This window comes from Schistocerca americana, unplaced genomic scaffold, assembly GCF_021461395.2.
Source record: "Schistocerca americana isolate TAMUIC-IGC-003095 unplaced genomic scaffold, iqSchAmer2.1 HiC_scaffold_13, whole genome shotgun sequence".
Classification (NCBI taxonomy): domain Eukaryota; kingdom Metazoa; phylum Arthropoda; class Insecta; order Orthoptera; family Acrididae; genus Schistocerca; species Schistocerca americana.
In genome coordinates, this window is record NW_025725371.1 from 25,189,487 (window position 1) to 25,212,351 (window position 22,865).

The 22,865-nt window shown below is 39.6% G+C and overlaps 1 protein-coding gene across 1 annotated transcript; it reads left to right on the forward strand.

Annotated features, from left to right (window-relative positions):
- The first annotated feature begins 19,322 nt into the window (after nucleotides 1–19,322).
- Nucleotides 19,323–20,348, forward strand: LOC124564246 (piggyBac transposable element-derived protein 4-like). Its single transcript, XM_047130999.1, has one exon. The coding sequence runs from the start codon at nucleotides 19,323–19,325 to the stop codon at nucleotides 20,346–20,348; it is 1,026 nt and encodes a 341-aa protein (XP_046986955.1).
- Nucleotides 20,349–22,865: the final 2,517 nt, after the last annotated feature.

The following is a 22,865-nucleotide window of genomic DNA, read 5'->3' on the forward strand; positions in this document are numbered from 1 at the left end:
GGATACAGTAAACCTGAAGTGAAGCATCGGAATCTATAACTAGTGTTACAGGAATGGTTCAAACATAGTCAGTAAGAAGTGTCGGTCTTCATGTACTTAAGTCGGCATTGTGCCTTTTGTATTTAATTCCGATGCAATTTCTGTGTTTCATCGTCAATAAGAAGGTCCATGGGGTACAGTAAACCTGAAGTGAAGCATCGGAATCTATAACTAGTGTCACAGGAATGGTTCATGACATAGTCAGTAAGAAGTGTCGGTCTTCATGTACTTAAGTCGGCATTGTGACTTTTGTATTTAATTCCGATGCAATTTCTGTGTTTCATCGTCAATAAGAAGGTCCAATTGATACAGTAAACCTGAAGTGAAGCATCGGAATCTATAACTAGTGTCACAGGAATGGTTCAAAACATAGTCAGTAAGAAGTGTCGGTCTTCATGTACTTAAGACGGCATTGTGCCTTTTGTATTTAGTTCCGATGCAATATCTATAATTCATCGTCTATGAGAAGGTCCAAGGGATACAGTAAACCTGAAGTGAAGCATCGGAATAAATAACTAGTGTCACAGGAAGGGTCAGTAGGAAGAGTCAGTTTTCTTGTTCTTAAGTCGGCATTGTGCCTTTTGTATTTAATTGCGATGCAATTTCTGTGTTTCATCGTCAAGAAGAAGGTTCAAGGGATACAGTAAACCTGAAGTGAAGCATCGGAATCTATAACTAGTGTCACAGGAATGGTTCAATACATAGTCAGTCAGAACTGTCGGTATTCATGTACTTAAGTCGGCATTGTGCCTTTTGTATTTAATTCCGATGCAATTTCTGTGTTTCATCGTCAATAAGAAGGTCCAAGGGATACAGTAAAACTGAAGTGAAGCATCGGAAATTATAACTAGTGTCACAGGAGTGGTCAGTAGGAAGAGTCAGTCTTCTTGTACTTAGGACGGCATTGTGCCTTTTGTATTTAATTCCGTTGCAATTTCTGTGCTTCATCGTCAATAAGAAGGTCCAAGGGATACAGTAAACCTGAAGTGAAGCATCGGAATCTATAACTAGTGTCACAGGAAGGGTCAGTAGGAAGAGTCAGTTTTCTTGTTCTTAAGTCGGCATTGTGCCTTTTGTATTTAATTCCGATGCAATTTCTGTGTTTCATCGTCAATAAGAAGGTCCAAGGGATACAGTAAAACTGAAGTGAAGCATCGGAAATTATAACTAGTGTCACAGGAGTGGTCAGTAGGAAGAGTCAGTCTTCTTGTACTTAGGTCGGCATTGTGCCTTTTGTATTTAATTCCGATGCAATTTCTGTGTTTCATCGTCAATAAGAAGGTCCAAGGGATACAGTAAACCTGAAGTGAAGCATCGGAATATATAACTAGTGTCACAGGAATGGTCAGCAGGAAGAGTCAGTCTTCTTGTCCTTATGTCGGCATTCTGCCATTTCTATTTAATTCCGATGCAATTTCTGTGTTTCATCGTCAATAAGGAGGTCCAAGGGATATAGTAAACCTGAAGTGAAGCATCGGAATCTATAACTAGTGTCACAGGAATGGTTCAAATCATAGTCAGTAAGAAGTGTCGGTCTTCATGTACTTAAGTCGGCATTGTGCCTTTTGTATATAATTCCGAAGCGATTTCTGTGTTTCATCGTGTATAAGAAGGTCCAAGGGATACAGTAATCCTGAAGTGAAGCATCGGAATCTATAACTAGTGTCACAGGAACGATCAGTAGGAACAGTCAGTCTTCTTGTACTTAAGTCGGCATTGTGCTTTTTGTATTTAATTCCGATGCAATTTCTGTGTTTCATCGTCAATAACAAGGTCCAAGGGATACAGTAAACCTGAAGTGAAGCATCGGAATCTGTAACTAGTGTCACAGGAATGCTTCAAAACATAGTCAGTAAGAAGTGTCGGTCTTCACGTACTTAAGTCGGCATTGTGCCTTTTGTATTTAATTCCGATGCAATTTCTGTTTTTCATCGTCAATAAGAAGGTTCAAGGGATACAGTAAACCTGAAGTGAAGCATCGGAATCTATAACTAGTTTCACAGGAATGGTCAGTAGGAAGAGTCAGTCTTCTTGTCCTTAAGTCGGCATTGTGCCTTTTGCATTTAATTCGGATGCAATTTATGTGTTTCTTCGTCAATAAGAATGTCCAAGGGATACAGTAAGCATGAAGTGAAGCATCGGAATCTAAAACTGGTGTCCCAGGAATGGTTCAAAACATAGTCTGTAAGAAGAGTCGGTCTTCATGTACTTAAGTCGGCATTGTGCCTTTTGTATTTAATTCCGATGCAATTTATGTGTTTCATCGTCAATAAGAAGGTCCAAGGGACACAGTAAACCTGAAGTGAAGCATCGGAATCTATAACTAGTGTTACAGGAATGGTTCAAAACATAGTCAGTAAGAAGTGTCGGTCTTCATAAACGAAAGTCGGCATTGTGCCTTTTGTATTTAATTCCGAGGCAATTTCTGTGTTTCATCGTCAATAAGCAGGTCCAAGGGATACAGTAAACCTGGAGTGAAGCATCGGAATCTAAAACTGGTGTCCCAGGAATGGTTCAAAACATGGTCAGCAGGAAGTGTCGGTCTTCATGTACTTAAGTCAGCATTGTACCTTTTGTATTTAATTCCGATGCAATTTCTGTGTTTCATCGTCAATAAGAAGGTTCAAGGGATACAGTAAACCTGAAGTGAAGCATCGGAATCTATAACTAGTTTCACAGGAATGGTCAGTAGGAAGAGTCAGTCTTCTTGTCCTTAAGTCGGCATTGTGCCTTTTGCATTTAATTCGGATGCAATTTATGTGTTTCTTCGTCAATAAGAATGTCCAAGGGATACAGTAAGCATGATGTGAAGCATCGGAATCAATAACTAGTGTTACAGGAATGGTTCAAAACATAGTCAGTAAGAAGTGTCGGTCTTCATAAACGAAAGTCGGCATTGTGCCTTTTGTATTTAATTCCGAGGCAATTTCTGTGTTTCATCGTCAATAAGCAGGTCCAAGGGATACAGTAAACCTGGATTGAAGCATCGGAATCTATAACTAGTGTCACAGGAATGGTTCAAAACATAGTCAGAAAGAAGTGTCGGTCTTCATGTACTTAAGTCAGCATTGTACCTTTTGTATTTAATTCAGATGCAATTTCTGTGTTTCATCGTCAATAAGAAGGTTCAAGGGATACAGTAAACCAGAAGTGAAGCATCGGAATTTGTAACTAGTGTCACAGAAAGGGTCAGTAGGAAGAGTCAGTCTTCTTGTCCTTAAGTCGGCATTGTGCCTTTTGTATTTAATTCCGATGCAATTTCTGTGTTTCATCGTCAATAAGAAGGTCCAAGCGATAAAGTAAACCTGAAGTGAAGCATCGGAATCTATAACTTGTGTTACAGGAATGGTTCAAAACATACTCAGTAAGAAGTGTCGGTCTTCATGTACTTAAGTCGGCTTTGTGCCTTTTGTATGTAATTCCGATGCAATTTCTGTGTTTCATCGTCAATAAGAAGGTCCAAGGGATACAGTAAACCTGGGGTGAAGCATCGGAATCTATAACTAGTGTCAAAGGAATGGTTGAAAACATTGTCAGTACGAAGTGTCGGTCTTCATGTACTTAAGTCGGAATTGTGCCTTTTGTATTTAATTCCGATGCAATTTCTGTGTTTCATCGTCGGTAAAAAGGTCCACGAGATACAGTAAACCGGAAGTGAAGCATCGGAATCTATAATTAGAGTCACAAGAATGGTCAGTAGAAAGAGTCAGGCTTCTTGCCCATATGTCGGCATTGTGCCTTTTGTATTTAATTCCGATGTAATTTCTGTGTTTCATCGTAAATAAGAAGATCCAAGGGATACAGTAAACCTGAAGTGAAGCATCGGAATCTATAACTAGTGTCACAGGAATGGTTCAAAACATAGTCAGTAAGAAGTGTCGGTCTTCATGTACTTAAGTCGGCATTGTGCCTTTTGTATTTAATTCCGATGCAATTTCTGTGTTTCATCGTCAATAAGAAGGTCCAAGGGATACAGTAAACCTGAAGTGAAGCATCGGAATCTATAACTAGTGTCACAGGAATGGTCAGTAAGAAGATTCAGTCTTCTTGTCCTTAAGTCGGCATTGTGCCTTTTGTATTTAATTCCGATGGAATTTCTGTGTTTCATCGTGTATAAGAAGGTACATGGGATACAGTAAACCTGAAGTGAAGCATCGGAATCTATAACTAGTGTCACAGGAACGGTCAGTAGGAACAGTCAGTCTTCTTGTACTTAAGTCGGCATTGTGCTTTTTGTATTTAATTCCGATGCAATTTCTGTGTTTCATCGACAATACGAAGGTCCAAGGGATACAGTAAACCTGAAGTGAAGCATCGGAATCTGTAACTAGTGTCACAGGAATGCTTCAAAACAAAGTCAGTAACAAGTGTCGGTCTTCACGTACTTAAGTCGGCATTGTGCCTTTTGTATTTAATTCCGATGCAATTTCTGTGTTTCATCGTCGGTAAAAAGGTCCAAGGGAGACAGTAAACCTGAAGTGAAGCATCGGAATCTATAACTAGTGTCACTGGAATGGTCAGTAGGAAGAGTCCGTCTTCTTGACCTTAAGTCGGCATTGTGCCTTTTGTATTTAATTTCGATGCAATTTCTGTCTTTCATCATCAATAAGAAGGTCCAAGGGATACAGTAAACCTGAAGAGAAGCATCGGAATCTATAACTAGTGTCACATGAACGCTTCAAAACATAGTCAGTAAGAAGAGTCGGTCTTCATGTACTTAAGTCGGCATTGTGCCTTTTGTATTTAATTCCGATGCAATTTCTGTGTTTCATCGTCAATAAGAAGTTCCAAGGGACACAGTAAACCTGAAGTGAAGCATCGGAATCTATAACTAGTGTTACAGGAATGGTTCAAAACATAGTCAGTAAGAAGTGTCGGTCTTCATAAACGAAAGTCGGCATTGTGCCTTTTGTATTTAATTCCGAGGCAATTTCTGTGTTTCATCGTCAATAAGCAGGTCCAAGGGATACAGTAAACCTGGAGTGAAGCATCGGAATCTAAAACTGGTGTCCCAGGAATGGTTCAAAACATGGTCAGCAAGAAGTGTCGGTCTTCATGTACCTAAGTCAGCATTGTGCCTTTTGTATTTAATTCCGATGCAATTTCTGTGTTTCATCGTCAAGAAGAAGGTCCAAGGGATACAGTAAACCTGAAGTGATGCATCGGAATCCATAACTAGTTCCACAGGAATGGTCAGTAGGAAGAGTCAGTCTTCTTGTCCTTAAGTCGGCATTGTGCCTTTTGCATTTAATTCGGATGCAATTTATGTGTTTCTTCGTCAATAAGAATGTCCAAGGGATACAGTAAGCATGAAGTGAAGCATCGGAATCAATAACTAGTGTTACAGGAATGGTTCAAAACATAGTCAGTAAGAAGTGTCGGTCTTCATGTACTTAAGTCGCCGTGTGCCTTTTGTATTTAATTCCGATGCAATTTCTGTGTTTCATCGTCAATAAGAAGGTCCAAGCGATACAGTAAACCTGGATTGAAGCATCGGAATCTATAACTAGTGTCACAGGAATGGTTCAAAACATAGTCAGAAAGAAGTGTCAGTCTTCATGTACTTAAGTCAGCATTGTACCTTTTGTATTTAATTCCGATGCAATTTCTGTGTTTCATCGTCAATAAGAAGGTTCAAGGGATACAGTAAACCTGAAGTGAAGCATCGGAATTTGTAACTAGTGTAACAGAAAGGGTCAGTAGGAAGAGTCAGTCTTCTTGTCCTTAAGTCGGCATTGTGCCTTTTGTATTTAATTCGGAGGCAATTTCTGTGTTTCATCGTCAAGAAGAAGGTCCAAGGGATACAGTAAACCTGAAGTGAAGCATCGTTATCTATAACTAGTGTCACAGGAATGGTCAGTAAGAAGAGTCAGTCTTCTTGTCCTTAAGTCGGCATTGTGCCTTTTGTATTTAATTCCGATGCAATTTCTGTGTTTCATCGTCAATAAGAAGGTCCAAGGGATACAGTAAACCTGAAGTGAAGCATCGGAATCTGTAACTAGTGTCACAGGAATGCTTCAAAACATAGTCAGTAAGAAGTGTCGGTCTTCACGTACTTAAGTCGGCATTGTGCATTTTGTATTTAATTCCGATGCAATTTCTGTGTTTCATCGTGTATAAGAAGGTACATGGGATACAGTAAACCTGAAGTGAAGCATCGGAATCTATAACTAGTGTCACAGGAACGGTCAGTAGGAACAGTCAGTCTTCTTGTACTTAAGTCGGCATTGTGCTTTTTGTATTTAATTCCGATGCAATTTCTGTGTTTCATCGACAATACGAACGTCCAAGGGATACAGTAAACCTGAAGTGAAGCATCGGAATCTGTAACTAGTGTCACAGGAATGCTTCAAAACATAGTCAGTAAGAAGTGTCGGTCTTCACGTACTTAAGTCGGCATTGTGCCTTTTGTATTTAATTCCGATGCAATTTCTGTGTTTCATCGTCGGTAAAAAGGTCCAAGGGAGACAGTAAACCTGAAGTGAAGCATCGGAATCTATAACTAGTGTCACTGGAATGGTCAGTAGGAAGAGTCCGTCTTCTTGACCTTAAGTCGGTATTGTGCCTTTTGTATTTAATTTCGATGCAATTTCTGTCTTTCATCGTCAATAAGAAGGTCCAAGGGATACAGTAAACCTGAAGAGAAGCATCGGAATCTATAACTAGTGTCACATGAACGGTTCAAAACATAGTCAGTAAGAAGAGTCGGTCTTCATGTACTTAAGTCGGCATTGTGCCTTTTGTATTTAATTCCGATGCAATTTCTGTGTTTCATCGTCAATAAGAAGGTCCAAGGGACACAGTAAACCTGAAGTGAAGCATCGGAATCTATAACTAGTGTTACAGGAATGGTTCAAAACATAGTCAGTAAGAAGTGTCGGTCTTCATAAACGAAAGTCGGCATTGTGCCTTTTGTATTTAATTCCGAGGCAATTTCTGTGTTTCATCGTCAATAAGCAGGTCCAAGGGATACAGTAAACCTGGAGTGAAGCATCGGAATCTAAAACTGGTGTCCCAGGAATGGTTCAAAACATGGTCAGCAAGAAGTGTCGGTCTTCATGTACCTAAGTCAGCATTGTGCCTTTTGTATTTAATTCCGATGCAATTTCTGTGTTTCATCGTCAAGAAGAAGGTCCAAGGGATACAGTAAACCTGAAGTGATGCATCGGAATCCATAACTAGTTCCACAGGAATGGTCAGTAGGAAGAGTCAGTCTTCTTGTCCTTAAGTCGGCATTGTGCCTTTTGCATTTAATTCGGATGCAATTTATGTGTTTCTTCGTCAATAAGAATGTCCAAGGGATACAGTAAGCATGAAGTGAAGCATCGGAATCAATAACTAGTGTTACAGGAATGGTTCAAAACATAGTCAGTAAGAAGTGTCGGTCTTCATGTACTTAAGTCGGCATTGTGCCTTTTGTATTTAATTCCGATGCAATTTCTGTGTTTCATCGTCAATAAGAAGGTCCAAGGGACACAGTAAACCTGAAGTGAAGCATCGGAATCTATAACTAGTGTTACAGGAATGGTTCAAAACATAGTCAGTAAGAAGTGTCGGTCTTCATAAACGAAAGTCGGCATTGTGCCTTTTGTATTTAATTCCGAGGCAATTTCTGTGTTTCATCGTCAATAAGCAGGTCCAAGGGACACAGTAAACCTGGAGTGAAGCATCGGAATCTAAAACTGGTGTCCCAGGAATGGTTCAAAACATGGTCAGCAGGAAGTGTCGGTCTTCATGTACTTAAGTCAGCATTGTACCTTTTGTATTTAATTCCGATGCAATTTCTGTGTTTCATCGTCAATAAGAAGGTTCAAGGGATACAGTAAACCTGAAGTGAAGCATCGGAATCTATAACTAGTTTCACAGGAATGGTCAGTAGGAAGAGTCAGTCTTCTTGTCCTTAAGTCGGCATTGTGCCTTTTGCATTTAATTCGGATGCAATTTATGTGTTTCTTCGTCAATTAGAATGTCCAAGGGATACAGTAAGCATGATGTGAAGCATCGGAATCAATAACTAGTGTTACAGGAATGGTTCAAAACATAGTCAGTAAGAAGTGTCGGTCTTCATAAACGAAAGTCGGCATTGTGCCTTTTGTATTTAATTCCGAGGCAATTTCTGTGTTTCATCGTCAATAAGCAGGTCCAAGGGATACAGTAAACCTGGATTGAAGCATCGGAATCTATAACTAGTGTCACAGGAATGGTTCAAAACATAGTCAGAAAGAAGTGTCGGTCTTCATGTACTTAAGTCAGCATTGTACCTTTTGTATTTAATTCAGATGCAATTTCTGTGTTTCATCGTCAATAAGAAGGTTCAAGGGATACAGTAAACCAGAAGTGAAGCATCGGAATTTGTAACTAGTGTCACAGAAAGGGTCAGTAGGAAGAGTCAGTCTTCTTGTCCTTAAGTCGGCATTGTGCCTTTTGTATTTAATTCCGATGCAATTTCTGTGTTTCATCGTCAATAAGAAGGTCCAAGCGATAAAGTAAACCTGAAGTGAAGCATCGGAATCTATAACTTGTGTTACAGGAATGGTTCAAAACATACTCAGTAAAAAGTGTCGGTCTTCATGTACTTAAGTCGGCTTTGTGCCTTTTGTATGTAATTCCGATGCAATTTCTGTGTTTCATCGTCAATAAGAAGGTCCAAGGGATACAGTAAACCTGGGGTGAAGCATCGGAATCTATAACTAGTGTCAAAGGAATGGTTGAAAACATTGTCAGTACGAAGTGTCGGTCTTCATGTACTTAAGTCGGAATTGTGCCTTTTGTATTTAATTCCGATGCAATTTCTGTGTTTCATCGTCGGTAAAAAGGTCCACGAGATACAGTAAACCTGAAGTGAAGCATCGGAATCTATTACTAGAGTCACAAGAATGGTCAGTAGAAAGAGTCAGGCTTCTTGCCCATAAGTCGGCATTGTGCCTTTTGTATTTAATTCCGATGTAATTTCTGTGTTTCATCGTAAATAAGAAGATCCAAGGGATACAGTAAACCTGAAGTGAAGCATCGGAATCTATAACTAGTGTCACAGGAATGGTTCAAAACATAGTCAGTAAGAAGTGTCGGTCTTCATGTACTTAAGTCGGCATTGTGCCTTTTGTATTTAATTCCGATGCAATTTCTGTGTTTCATCGTCAATAAGAAGGTCCAAGGGATACAGTAAACCTGAAGTGAAGCATCGGAATCTATAACTAGTGTCACAGGAATGGTCAGTAAGAAGATTCAGTCTTCTTGTCCTTAAGTCGGCATTGTGCCTTTTGTATTTAATTCCGATGCAATTTCTGTGTTTCATCGTGTATAAGAAGGTACATGGGATACAGTAAACCTGAAGTGAAGCATCGGAATCTATAACTAGTGTCACAGGAACGGTCAGTAGGAACAGTCAGTCTTCTTGTACTTAAGTCGGCATTGTGCTTTTTGTATTTAATTCCGATGCAATTTCTGTGTTTCATCGACAAGACGAAGGTCCAAGGGATACAGTAAACCTGAAGTGAAGCATCGGAATCTGTAACTAGTGTCACAGGAATGCTTCAAAACATAGTCAGTAAGAAGTGTCGGTCTTCACGTACTTAAGTCGGCATTGTGCCTTTTGTATTTAATTCCGATGCAATTTCTGTGTTTCATCGTCGGTAAAAAGGTCCAAGGGAGACAGTAAACCTGAAGTGAAGCATCGGAATCTATAACTAGTGTCACTGGAATGGTCAGTAGGAAGAGTCCGTCTTCTTGACCTTAAGTCGGCATTGTGCCTTTTGTATTTAATTTCGATGCAATTTGTGTCTTTCATCGTCAATAAGAAGGTCCAAGGGATACAGTAAACCTGAAGAGAAGCATCGGAATCTATAACTAGTGTCACATGAACGGTTCAAAACATAGTCAGTAAGAAGAGTCGGTCTTCATGTACTTAAGTCGGCATTGTACCTTTTGTATTTAATTCCGATGCAATTTCTGTGTTTCATCGTCAATAAGAAGGTCCAAGGGACACAGTAAACCTGAAGTGAAGCATCGGAATCTATAACTAGTGTTACAGGAATGGTTCAAAACATAGTCAGTAAGAAGTGTCGGTCTTCATAAACGAAAGTCGGCATTGTGCCTTTTGTATTTAATTCCGAGGCAATTTCTGTGTTTCATCGTCAATAAGCAGGTCCAAGGGATACAGTAAACCTGGAGTGAAGCATCGGAATCTAAAACTGGTGTCCCAGGAATGGTTCAAAACATGGTCAGCAAGAAGTGTCGGTCTTCATGTACCTAAGTCAGCATTGTGCCTTTTGTATTTAATTCCGATGCAATTTCTGTGTTTCATCGTCAAGAAGAAGGTCCAAGGGATACAGTAAACCTGAAGTGATGCATCGGAATCCATAACTAGTTCCACAGGAATGGTCAGTAGGAAGAGTCAGTCTTCTTGTCCTTAAGTCGGCATTGTGCCTTTTGCATTTAATTCGGATGCAATTTATGTGTTTCTTCGTCAATAAGAATGTCCAAGGGATACAGTAAGCATGAAGTGAAGCATCGGAATCAATAACTAGTGTTACAGGAATGGTTCAAAACATAGTCAGTAAGAAGTGTCGGCCTTCATGTACTTAAGTCGCCGTGTGCCTTTTGTATTTAATTCCGATGCAATTTCTGTGTTTCATCGTCAATAAGAAGGTCCAAGCGATACAGTAAACCTGGATTGAAGCATCGGAATCTATAACTAGTGTCACAGGAATGGTTCAAAACATAGTCAGTAAGAAGTGTCAGTCTTCATGTACTTAAGTCAGCATTGTACCTTTTGTATTTAATTCCGATGCAATTTCTGTGTTTCATCGTCAATAAGAAGGTTCAAGGGATACAGTAAACCTGAAGTGAAGCATCGGAATTTGTAACTAGTGTAACAGAAAGGGTCAGTAGGAAGAGTCAGTCTTCTTGTCCTTAAGTCGGCATTGTGCCTTTTGTATTTAATTCCGATGCAATTTCTGTGTTTCATCGTCAAGAAGAAGGTCCAAGGGATACAGTAAACCTGAAGTGAAGCATCGTTATCTATAACTAGTGTCACAGGAATGGTCAGTAAGAAGAGTCAGTCTTCTTGTCCTTAAGTCGGCATTGTGCCTTTTGTATTTAATTCCGATGCAATTTCTGTGTTTCATCGTCAATAAGAAGGTCCAAGGGATACAGTAAACCTGAAGTGAAGCATCGGAATCTATAACTAGTGTTACAGGAATGGTTCAAAACATAGTCAGGAAGAAGTGTCGGTCTTCATGTACTTAAGTCGGCATTGTGCCTTTTGTATTTAATTCCGATGCAATTTCTGTGTTTCATCGTCGGTAAAAAGGTCCACGAGATACAGTAAACCTGAAGTGAAGCAACGGAATCTATAACTAGAGTCACAAGAATGGTCAGTAGAAAAAGTCAGGCTTCTTGCCCATAAGTCGGCATTGTGCCTTTTGTATTTAATTCCGATGTAATTTCTGTGTTTCATCGTAAATAAGAAGATCCAAGATATACAGTAAACCTGAAGTGAAGCATCGGAATCTATAACTAGTGTCACAGGAATGGTTCAAAACATAGTCAGTAAGAAGTGTCGGTCTTCATGTACTTAAGTCGGCATTGTGCCTTTTGTATTTAATTCCGATGCAATTTCTGTGTTTCATCGTCAATAAGAAGGTCCAAGGGATACAGTAGACCTGAAGTGAAGCATCGTTATCTATAACTAGTGTCACAGTAATGGTCAGTAAGAAGAGTCAGTCTTCTTGTCCTTAAGTCGGCATTGTGCCTTTTGTATTTAATTCCGATGCAATTTCTGTGTTTCATCGTCAATAAGAAGGTCCAAGGGATACAGTAAACCTGAAGTGAAGCATCGGAATCTATAACTAGTGTCACAGGAATGGTCAGTAAGAAGATTCAGTCTTCTTGTCCTTATGTCGGCATTGTGCCTTTTGTATTTAATTCCGATGCAATTTCTGTGTTTCATCGTGTATAAGAAGGTACATGGGATACAGTAAACCTGAAGTGAAGCATCGGAATCTATAACTAGTGTCACAGGAACGGTCAGTAGGAACAGTCAGTCTTCTTGTACTTAAGTCGGCATTGTGCTTTTTGTATTTAATTCCGATGCAATTTCTGTGTTTCATCGACAATACGAACGTCCAAGGGATACAGTAAACCTGAAGTGAAGCATCGGAATCTGTAACTAGTGTCACAGGAATGCTTCAAAACATAGTCAGTAAGAAGTGTCGGTCTTCACGTACTTAAGTCGGCATTGTGCCTTTTGTATTTAATTCCGATGCAATTTCTGTGTTTCATCGTCGGTAAAAAGGTCCAAGGGAGACAGTAAACCTGAAGTGAAGCATCGGAATCTATAACTAGTGTCACTGGAATGGTCAGTAGGAAGAGTCCGTCTGCTTGACCTTAAGTCGGCATTGTGCCTTTTGTATTTAATTTCGATGCAATTTCTGTCTTTCATCGTCAATAAGAAGGTCCAAGGGATACAGTAAACCTGAAGAGAAGCATCGGAATCTATAACTAGTGTCACATGAACGGTTCAAAACATAGTCAGTAAGAAGAGTCGGTCTTCATGTACTTAAGTCGGCATTGTGCCTTTTGTATTTAATTCCGATGCAATTTCTGTGTTTCATCGTCAATAAGAAGGTCCAAGGGACACAGTAAACCTGAAGTGAAGCATCGGAATCTATAACTAGTGTTACAGGAATGGTTCAAAACATAGTCAGTAAGAAGTGTCGGTCTTCATAAACGAAAGTCGGCATTGTGCCTTTTGTATTTAATTCCGAGGCAATTTCTGTGTTTCATCGTCAATAAGCAGGTCCAAGGGATACAGTAAACCTGGAGTGAAGCATCGGAATCTAAAACTGGTGTCCCAGGAATGGTTCAAAACATGGTCAGCAAGAAGTGTCGGTCTTCATGTACCTAAGTCAGCATTGTGCCTTTTGTATTTAATTCCGATGCAATTTCTGTGTTTCATCGTCAAGAAGAAGGTCCAAGGGATAGAGTAAACCTGAAGTGATGCATCGGAATCCATAACTAGTTCCACAGGAATGGTCAGTAGGAAGAGTCAGTCTTCTTGTCCTTAAGTCGGCATTGTGCCTTTTGCATTTAATTCGGATGCAATTTATGTGTTTCTTCGTCAATAAGAATGTCCAAGGGATACAGTAAGCATGAAGTGAAGCATCGGAATCAATAACTAGTGTTACAGGAATGGTTCAAAACATAGTCAGTAAGAAGTGTCGGTCTTCATGTACTTAAGTCGCCGTGTGCCTTTTGTATTTAATTCCGATGCAATTTCTGTGTTTCATCGTCAATAAGAAGGTCCAAGCGATACAGTAAACCTGGATAGAAGCATCGGAATCTATAACTAGTGTCACAGGAATGGTTCAGAACATAGTCAGAAAGAAGTGTCAGTCTTCATGTACTTAAGTCAGCATTGTACCTTTTGTATTTAATTCCGATGCAATTTCTGTGTTTCATCGTCAATAAGAAGGTTCAAGGGATACAGTAAACCTGAAGTGAAGCATCGGAATTTGTAACTAGTGTCACAGAAAGGGTCAGTAGGAAGAGTCAGTCTTCTTGTCCTTAAGTCGGCATTGTGCATTTTGTATTTAATTCCGATGCAATTTCTGTGTTTCATCGTCAATAAGAAGGTCCAAGGGATACAGTTAACCTGAAGTGAAGCATCGGAATCTATAACTAGTGTTACAGGAATGGTTCAAAACATAGTCAGGAAGAAGTGTCGGTCTTCATGTACTTAAGTCGGCATTGTGCCTTTTGTATTTAATTCCGATGCAATTTCTGTGTTTCATCGTCGGTAAAAAGGTCCACGAGATACAGTAAACCTGAAGTGAAGCATCGGAATCTATAACTAGAGTCACAAGAATGGTCAGTAGAAAGAGTCAGGCTTCTTGCCCATAAGTCGGCATTGTGCCTTTTGTATTTAATTCCGATGTAATTTCTGTGTTTCATCGTAAATAAGAAGATCCAAGATATACAGTAAACCTGAAGTGAAGCATCGGAATCTATAACTAGTGTCACAGGAATGGTTCAAAACATAGTCAGTAAGAAGTGTCGGTCTTCATGTACTTAAGTCGGCATTGTGCCTTTTGTATTTAATTCCGATGCAATTTCTGTGTTTCATCGTCAATAAGAAGGTCCAAGGGATACAGTAGGCCTGAAGTGAGACATCGTTATCTATAACTAGTGTCACAGGAATGGTCAGTAAGAAGAGTAAGTCTTCTTGTCCTTAAGTCGGCATTGTGCCTTTTGTATTTAATTCCGATGCAATTTCTGTGTTTCATCGTCAATAAGAAGGTCCAAGGGATACAGTAAACCTGAAGTGAAGCATCGGAATCTATAACTAGTGTTACAGGAATGGTTCAAAACATAGTCAGGAAGAAGTGTCGGTCTTCATGTACTTAAGTCGGCATTGTGCCTTTTGTATTTAATTCCGATGCAATTTCTGTGTTTCATCGTCACTAAGATGGTCCAAGGGATACAGTAAACCTGAAGTGAAGCATCGGAATCTATAACTAGTGTTACAGGTATGGTTCAAAACATAGTCAGTAAGAAGTGTCGGTCTTCATGTACTTAAGTCGGCATTGTGCCTTTTGTATTTAATTCCGATGCAATTTCAGTATTTCATCGTCAATAAGAAGGTCCAAGGGATACATTAAACCTGAAGTGAAGCATCGGAATCTATAACAAGTGTCACAGAAAGGGTCAGTAGGAAGAGTCAGTCTTCTTGTCCGTAAGTCGGCATTCTGCCTTTTGTATTTAATTCCGATGCAATTTCTGTGTTTCATCGTCAATAAGAAGGTCCAAGCGATACAGTAAACCTGAAGTGAAGCATCGGAATCTATAACTAGTGTTACAGGAATGGTTCAAAACATAGTCAGTAGAAGTGTCCGCCTTCATAAACTTAAGTCGGCATTGTGCATTTTGTATTTAATTCCGAAGCAATTTCTGTGTTTCATCGTCAATAAGAAGGTCCAAGGGATACAGTAAACCTTGAGTGATGCATCGCAATCTATAACTGGTGTCCCAGGAATGGTTCAAAACATAGTCAGTAAGAAGTGTCGGGCTTCATGTTTTAAGTCGGCATTGTGCCTTTTCTGTTGAATTCCGATGCAATTTCAGTGTTTCATCGTCAATAAGAAGGTCAGAGGGATACAGTAAACCTGAAGTGAAGCATCGGAATCTATAACTAGTGTCACAGGAATGGTTCAAAAGATAGTCAGTAAGAAGAGTCAGACTTCTTGTAATTAAGTCGGCATTGTGCCTTTAGTATTTAATTCCGATGCAATTTCTGTGTTTCATCATCAATAAGAAGGTCAGAGGTATACAGTAAACCTGAAGTGAAGCATCGGACTCTATAACTAGTGTCACATGCACGGTTCAAAACATAGTCAGTAAGAAGAGTCAGTCTTTTTGTACTTAAGTCGGCATTGTGCCTTTTGTATTTAATTCCGACGCAATTTCTGTGTTTCATCGTCAATAAGAAGGTCCAAGGGATACAGTAAACCTGAAGTGAAGCATCGGAATCTATAACTAGTGTCACAGGTATGGTTCAAAACATTGTCAGTAAGGAGACTCAGTCTTTTGTACTTAAGTCGGCTTTGTTCCCTTTGTATTTAATTCCGATGCAATTTCTATGTTTCATCGTCAATAAGAAGGTCCAAGGGATACAGTAAAACTGAAGTCAAACATCGGAATCTATAACTAGTGTCACAGGAATGGTTCAAAGCTTAGACAGTGGGAAGAGCCAGTCTTCATGTACTTAAGTCGGCATTGTGCCTTTTGTATTTAATTCCGATGCAATTTCTGTGTTTCATCGTCAATAAGAAGGTCCAAGGGATACAGTAAACCTGAAGTGAAGCATCGGATTCTATAACTAGTGTCACAGGTATGGTTCAAAACATTGTCAGTAAGGAGACTCAGTCTTTTGTACTTAAGTCGGCTTTGTTCCCTTTGTATTTAATTCCGATGCAATTTCTATGTTTCATCGTCAATAAGAAGGTCCAAGGGATACAGTAAAACTGAAGTCAAACATCGGAATCTATAACTAGAGTCACAAGAATGGCCAGTAGAAAGAGTCAGGCTTCTTGTCCATAAGTCGGCATTGTGCCTTTTGTATTTAATTCCGATGTAATTTCTGTGTTTCACCGTAAATAAGAAGATCCAAGGGATACAGTAAGCCTGAAGTGAAGCATCGGAATCTATAACTAGTGTCACAGGAATGGTTCAATACATAGTCAGTCAGAACTGTCGGTATTCATGTACTTAAGTCGGCATTGTGCCTTTTGTATTTAATTCCGATGCTATTTCTGTGTTTCATCGTCAATAAGAAGGTCCAAGGGATACAGAAAAACTGAAGTGAAGCATCGGAAATTATAACTAGTGTCACAGGAGTGGTCAGTAGGAAGAGTCAGTCTTCTTGTACTTAGGTCGGCATTGTGCCTTTTGTATTTAATTCCGATGCAATTTCTGTGTTTCATCGTCAATAAGAAGGTCCAAGGGATACAGTAAACCTGAAGTGAAGCATCGGAATCTATAACTAGTGTCACAGGAATGGTCAGCAGGAAGAGTCGGTCTTCTTGTCCTTATGTCGGCATTCTGCCATTTGTATTTAATTCCGATGCAATTTCTGTGTTTCATCGTCAAGAAGGAGGTCCAAGGTATATAGTAAACCTGAAGTGAAGCATCGGAATCTATAACTAGTGTCACAGGAATGGTTCAAATCATAGTCAGTAAGAAGTGTCGGTCTTCATGTACTTAAGTCGGCATTGTGCCTTTTGTAAATAATTCCGAAGCGATTTCTGTGTTTCATCGTGTATAAGAAGGTCCAAGGGATACAGTAAACCTGAAGTGAAGCATCGGAATCTATAACTAGTGTCACAGGAACGGTCAGTAGGAACAGTCATTCTTCTTGTACTTAAGTCGGCATTGTGCTTTTTGTATTTAATTCCGATGCAATTTCTGTGTTTCATCGACAATACGAAGGTCCAAGGGATACAGTAAACCTGAAGTGAAGCATCGGAATCTGTAACTAGTGTCACAGGAATGCTTCAAAACATAGTCAGTAAGATGTGTCGGTCTTCACGTACTTAAGTCGGCATTGTGCCTTTTGTATTTAATTCCGATGCAATTTCTGTGTTTCATCGTCGGTAAAAAGGTCCAAGGGAGACAGTAAACCTGAAGTGAAGCATCGGAATCTATAACTAGTGTCACTGGAATGGTCAGTAGGAAGAGTCCGTCTTCTTGCCCTTAAGTCGGCATTGTGCCTTTTGTATTTAATTTCGATGCAATTTCTGTCTTTCATCGTCAATAAGAAGGTCCAAGGGATACAGTAAACCTGAAGAGAAGCATCGGAATCTATAACTAGTGTCACATGAACGGTTCAAAACATAGTCAGTAAGAAGAGTCGGTCTTCATGTACTTAAGTCGGCATTGTGCCTTTTGTATTTAATTCCGATGCAATTTCTGTGTTTCATCGTCAATAAGAAGGTCCAAGGGACACAGTAAACCTGAAGTGAAGCATCGGAATCTATAACTAGTGTTACAGGAATGGTTCAAAACATAGTCAGTAAGAAGTGTCGGTCTTCATAAACGAAAGTCGGCATTGTGCCTTTTGTATTTAATTCCGATGCAATTTCTGTGTTTCATCGTCAAGAAGAAGGTCCAAGGGATACAGTAAACCTGAAGTGATGCATCGGAATCTATAACTAGTTCCACAGGAATGGTCAGTAGGAAGAGTCAGTCTTCTTGTCCTTAAGTCGGCATTGTGCCTTTTGCATTTAATTCGGATGAAATTTATGTGTTTCTTCGTCAATAAGAATGTCCAAGGGATACAGTAAGCATGAAGTGAAGCATCGGAATCAATAACTAGTGTTACAGGAATGGTTCAAAACATAGTCAGTAAGAAGTGTCGGTCTTCATGTACTTAAGTCGCCGTGTGCCTTTTGTATTTAATTCCGATGCAATTTCTGTGTTTCATCGTCAATAAGAAGGTCCAAGCGATACAGTAAACCTGGATTGAAGCATCGGAATCTATAACTAGTGTCACAGGAATGGTTCAAAACATAGTCAGAAAGAAGTGTCGGTCTTCATGTACTTAAGTCAGCATTGTACCTTTTGTATTTAATTCCGATGCAATTTCTGTGTTTCATCGTCAATAAGAAGGTTCAAGGGATACAGTAAACCTGAAGTGAAGCATCGGAATTTGTAACTAGTGTCACAGAAAGGGTCAGTAGGAAGAGTCAGTCTTCTTGTCCTTAAGTCGGCATTGTGCCTTTTGTATTTAATTCCGATGCAATTTCTGTGTTTCATCGTCAATAAGAAGGTCCAAGGGATACAGTAAACCTGAAGTGAAGCATCGTTATCTATAACTAGTGTCACAGGAATGGTCACTAAGAAGAGTCAGTCTTCTTGTCCTTAAGTCGGCATTGTGCCTTTTGTATTTAATTCCGATGCAATTTCTGTGTTTCATCGTCAATAAGAAGGTCCAAGGGATACAGTAAACCTGAAGTGAAGCATCGGAATCTATAACTAGTGTTACAGGAATGGTTCAAAACATAGTCAGTAGAAGTGTCGGCCTTCATAAACTTAAGTCGGCATTGTGCCTTTTGTATTTAATTCCAAAGCAATTTCTGTGTTTCATTGTCAATAAGAAGGTCCAAGGGATACAGTAAACCTTGAGTGAAGCATCGCAATCTATAACTGGTGTCCCAGGAATGGTTCAAAACATAGTCAGTAAGAAGTGTCGGTCTTCATGTACCTAAGTCGGCATTGTACCTTTTGTATTTAATTCCGATGCAATTTCTGTGATTCATCGTCAATAAGAGGGTCCATGGGATACAGTAACACTCTAAGCGCCAAGCCCGTAAAATTTACGGGCCTGGGATCGCGCGAAAATCACCAAGCCCGTAAAATTTACGGGCCGCTACATTTAATTTCATTCAAAACACTGCAACGTTATTTCTACGGGTTTGGCCAGCGCTATACGTTTTTCAGATGTTTATTAACAAAATGCGTCCATAGATGTCACGGCAGCGCTGTAATTCATGTTAAAACTTATCTTTGCGTTCTCAGTCTGTATATCATTCAGTTGTTTGTCATCATGTTTCGGCGCGGTTTATCAGACGCAGAAATTGCGGATTTGATCAATCATAGCGACACTCTGGATAATGTAGAGAGTGATTCAGACGATTCTGAATGCAATGGTGTGTTTGAAGGTACGTATTTCCGAATTTTCCACGTAATTGTGCAGTACGCACATATCTGTTGAACATGTGTAAACGATGTATGTAGTTACACATAATGTGATATTCTTTTTAGAAGACGAGATTGATGACAGTTTGTCTTCAGATGAAGACGAGAATGATGTTGAAGGTGTTGCTTCAAATCCAGCAGCTGTGCCGTATCCGAAAGACAGTGAGTGGACTGCAGTTGACACCTACCGACCTCTGCCTGTCAACACGACACCCAGGCAGATACTAGTGGATATTGATGAGTCGAGTTCTGTACTGGATTGCAGTAAAGTGTTCCTTACTGACAGTGACGTAAATGAACTCAAGAGACAGACAAATTTGTATGCATCACAGACAATACAGAAGAAAAGAAGAGGAAATAATCTGAAGCCCCATTCAGTTTTGAGTTCGTGGAAGCCAGTGACTATAAGTGAGATGAGGCGTTTCTTGGGTATTATTTTCCACATGTGTGTTTCGAAAAAGCCAAAAATTGCGGACCATTGGAGCACTAATCCTGTTCTTAGTTGTAACTTTTGTCCCCATGTCATGAGCCGTTTGCGTTTCACTCAGATACTGTCATGCTTGCATCTTGTTGACAATTCAAATCAGAAAAAACCAGGCGAAGATGGATTTCATCCACTTTACAAAGTTTTGCCATATTATAATAATTTGAAGGAGCGATGTATCCAGGCATATCGTCCCTCAGAAAAAGTGACAATTGATGAAGGAATTTGCCCATTTCGAGGTCGTGTGAGTTTCCGTGTTTACATGCAAAATAAGCCTCATAAGTATGGACTGAAAGTATATGCTGTTGCTGAAGCCAGTAGTGGCTATGTTGTAAATTTTGAAGTTTATGCTGGTAAGCATATTGTTGACAATTCTTCGTCTGCGGTTATTTTGCGATTGTTGTCTGACAGCAGCTTGCTGAACAAAGGCCACACTGTGTATTTAGATCGATTTTATTCCAGTCCAGAGCTATTTCAGCAACTGGCAGAGAAAGGCACTGGAGCTGTTGGTACTGTGAACAAATCCAGGAAAGGATTGCCTAAAGATTTAGTATCTGCTAAGCTGAAATAGGGCGAAATGTCTTTTCGGCGTAAAGATAATGTATTGGCAATGAAGTGGAAAGATAAGAGAGATGTGTATACATTGTCTACAAGGCATCAAGCAACATTTGGTACGCATACTAAGAGAAATGGGTCTGTAGTATTGAAACCACTTCAGGTACTTGATTACAACCTCAATAAAATTGGAGTGGATATTGGAGACCAACGCCTGCAGTACAATCCGTTCCAGCACAGAACTGTGAAATGGTGGCGAAAATTATATTTCCATTTGCTGCTTATGGGAGTATCAAATGCATTTTGGCTGTACAATGCAGTGCACAGGAAGAAAATTACAATAACAGACTTTATAACAGTGCTTGCAGTTCAGCTTGTTGAAGACGACACACTTGAATTCATTCCAAGAAATGAAGGAACTGTAGGTCGGCTAACAAAGAGACATTTTTTGCAGCACATACCTGCAACTACTAAGAAGTATGCTGCTCGTGTGTGTCACGTGTGCAGTTCCAGGAGCAAGAAACAGAGTGGCAAGGCTTCTCGCAAAGAGACACGATACGAATGTGAACAGTGTGGCGTTGCACTCTGCCTGGAACCTTGCTTTAAAATTTTCCACACTAAAAAACAATATGATTCTGTGTGAAATTTATATGTAATACTGTATACTATCAGAAACATGTAATGTAGTGCCACAATTTTGGTTAAAAATAAATCACAATTGTATTCCCTTATTCGTATGACTTTTTCTAAATTCTTAAAACATCTAAGTGATTTCTATAACTGTACCTTAAAGCTGTGCATTGTAAAGTAGTTTCTTTCACTCAGAATTAAAGTAGAAATGTGCAGCTTCAAGATGGTACCAAATTTGCCACAATCCAAACAGTAGATTTGATGCAGTAATTTTTTTAATATTGGTAAAATTGCCCGGTTTCTAGGGACGGGTGCATAAAATAGGCCTGGTACAGAGAGTGGTAAACCTGAAGTGAAGCATCGGAATCTATAGCTAGTGTCACAGGAATGGTTCAAAACATAGTCAGTAAGAAGTGTCGGTCTTCATGTTTTAAGTCGGCATTGTGCCCTTTCTATTGAATTCCGATGCAATTTCAGTGTTTCATCGTCAATAAGAAGGTCAGAGGGATACAGTAAACCTGAAGTGAAGCATCGGAATCTATAACTAGTGTCACAGGAATGGTTCAAAAGATAGTCAGTAAGAAGAGTCAGTCTTTTTGTACTTAAGTCGGCATTGTGCCTTTTGTATTTAATTCCGACGCAATTTCTGTGTTTCATCGTCAATAAGAAGGTCCAAGGGATACAGTAAACCTGAAGTGAAGCATCGGAATCTATAACTAGTGTCACAGGTATGGTTCAAAACATTGTCAGTAAGGAGACTCAGTCTTTTGTACTTAAGTCGGCTTTGTTCCCTTTGTATTTAATTCCGATGCAATTTCTATGTTTCATCGTCAATAAGAAGGTCCAAGGGATACAGTAAAACTGAAGTCAAACATCGGAATCTATAACTAGTGTCACAGGAATGGTTCAAAGCTTAGACAGTGGGAAGAGCCAGTCTTCATGTACTTAAGTCGGCATTGTGCCTTTTGCATTTAATTCCGATGCAATTTCTGTGTTTCATCGTCAATAAGAAGGTCCAAGGGACACAGTAAACCTGAAGTGAAGCTTCGGAATCTATAACTAGTGTTACAGGAATGGTTCAAAACATGGTCAGAAAGAAGTGTCGGTCTTCATGTACCTAAGTCAGCATTGTGCCTTTTGTATTTAATTCCGATGCAATTTCTGTGTTTCATCGTCGGTAAAAAGGTCCACGAGATACAGTAAACCTGAAGTGAAGCATCGGAATCTATAACTAGAGTCACAAGAATGGTCAGTAGAAAGAGTCAGGCTTCTTGTCCTTAAGTCGGCATTGTGCCTTTTGTATTTAATTCCGATGCAATTTCTGTGTTTCATCGTCAATAAGATGGTCCAAGGGATACAGTAAACCTGAAGTGAAGCATCGAAATCTATAACTAGTGTTACAGGAATGGTTCAAAACATAGTCAGGAAGAAGTGTCGGTCTTCATGTACTTAAGTCGGCATTGTGCCTTTTGTATTTAATTCCGATGCAATTTCTGTGTTTCATCGTCACTAAGATGGTCCAAGCGATACAGTAAACCTGAAGTGAAGCATCGGAATCTATAACTAGTGTTACAGGTATGGTTCAAAACATAGTCAGTAAGAAGTGTCGGTCTTCATGTACTTAATTCGGCATTGTGCCTTTTGTATTTAATTCCGATGCAATTTCAGTATTTCATCGTCAATAAGAAGGTCCAAGGGATACATTAAACCTGAAGTGAAGCATCGGAATCTATAACAAGTGTCGCAGAAAGGGTCAGTAGGAAGAGTCAGTCTTCTTGTCCTTAAGTCGGCATTCTGCCTTTTGTATTTAATTCCGATGCAATTTCTGTGTTTCATCGTCAATAAGATGGTCCAAGCGATACAGTAAACCTGAAGTGAAGCATCGGAATCTATAACTAGTGTT

Excerpts from the sequence above, each read along its gene's own strand:
- LOC124564246 (XM_047130999.1), top strand. The coding sequence starts at position 19,323 with ATGTATGTAGTTACACATAATGTGATATTCTTTTTAGAAGACGAGATT.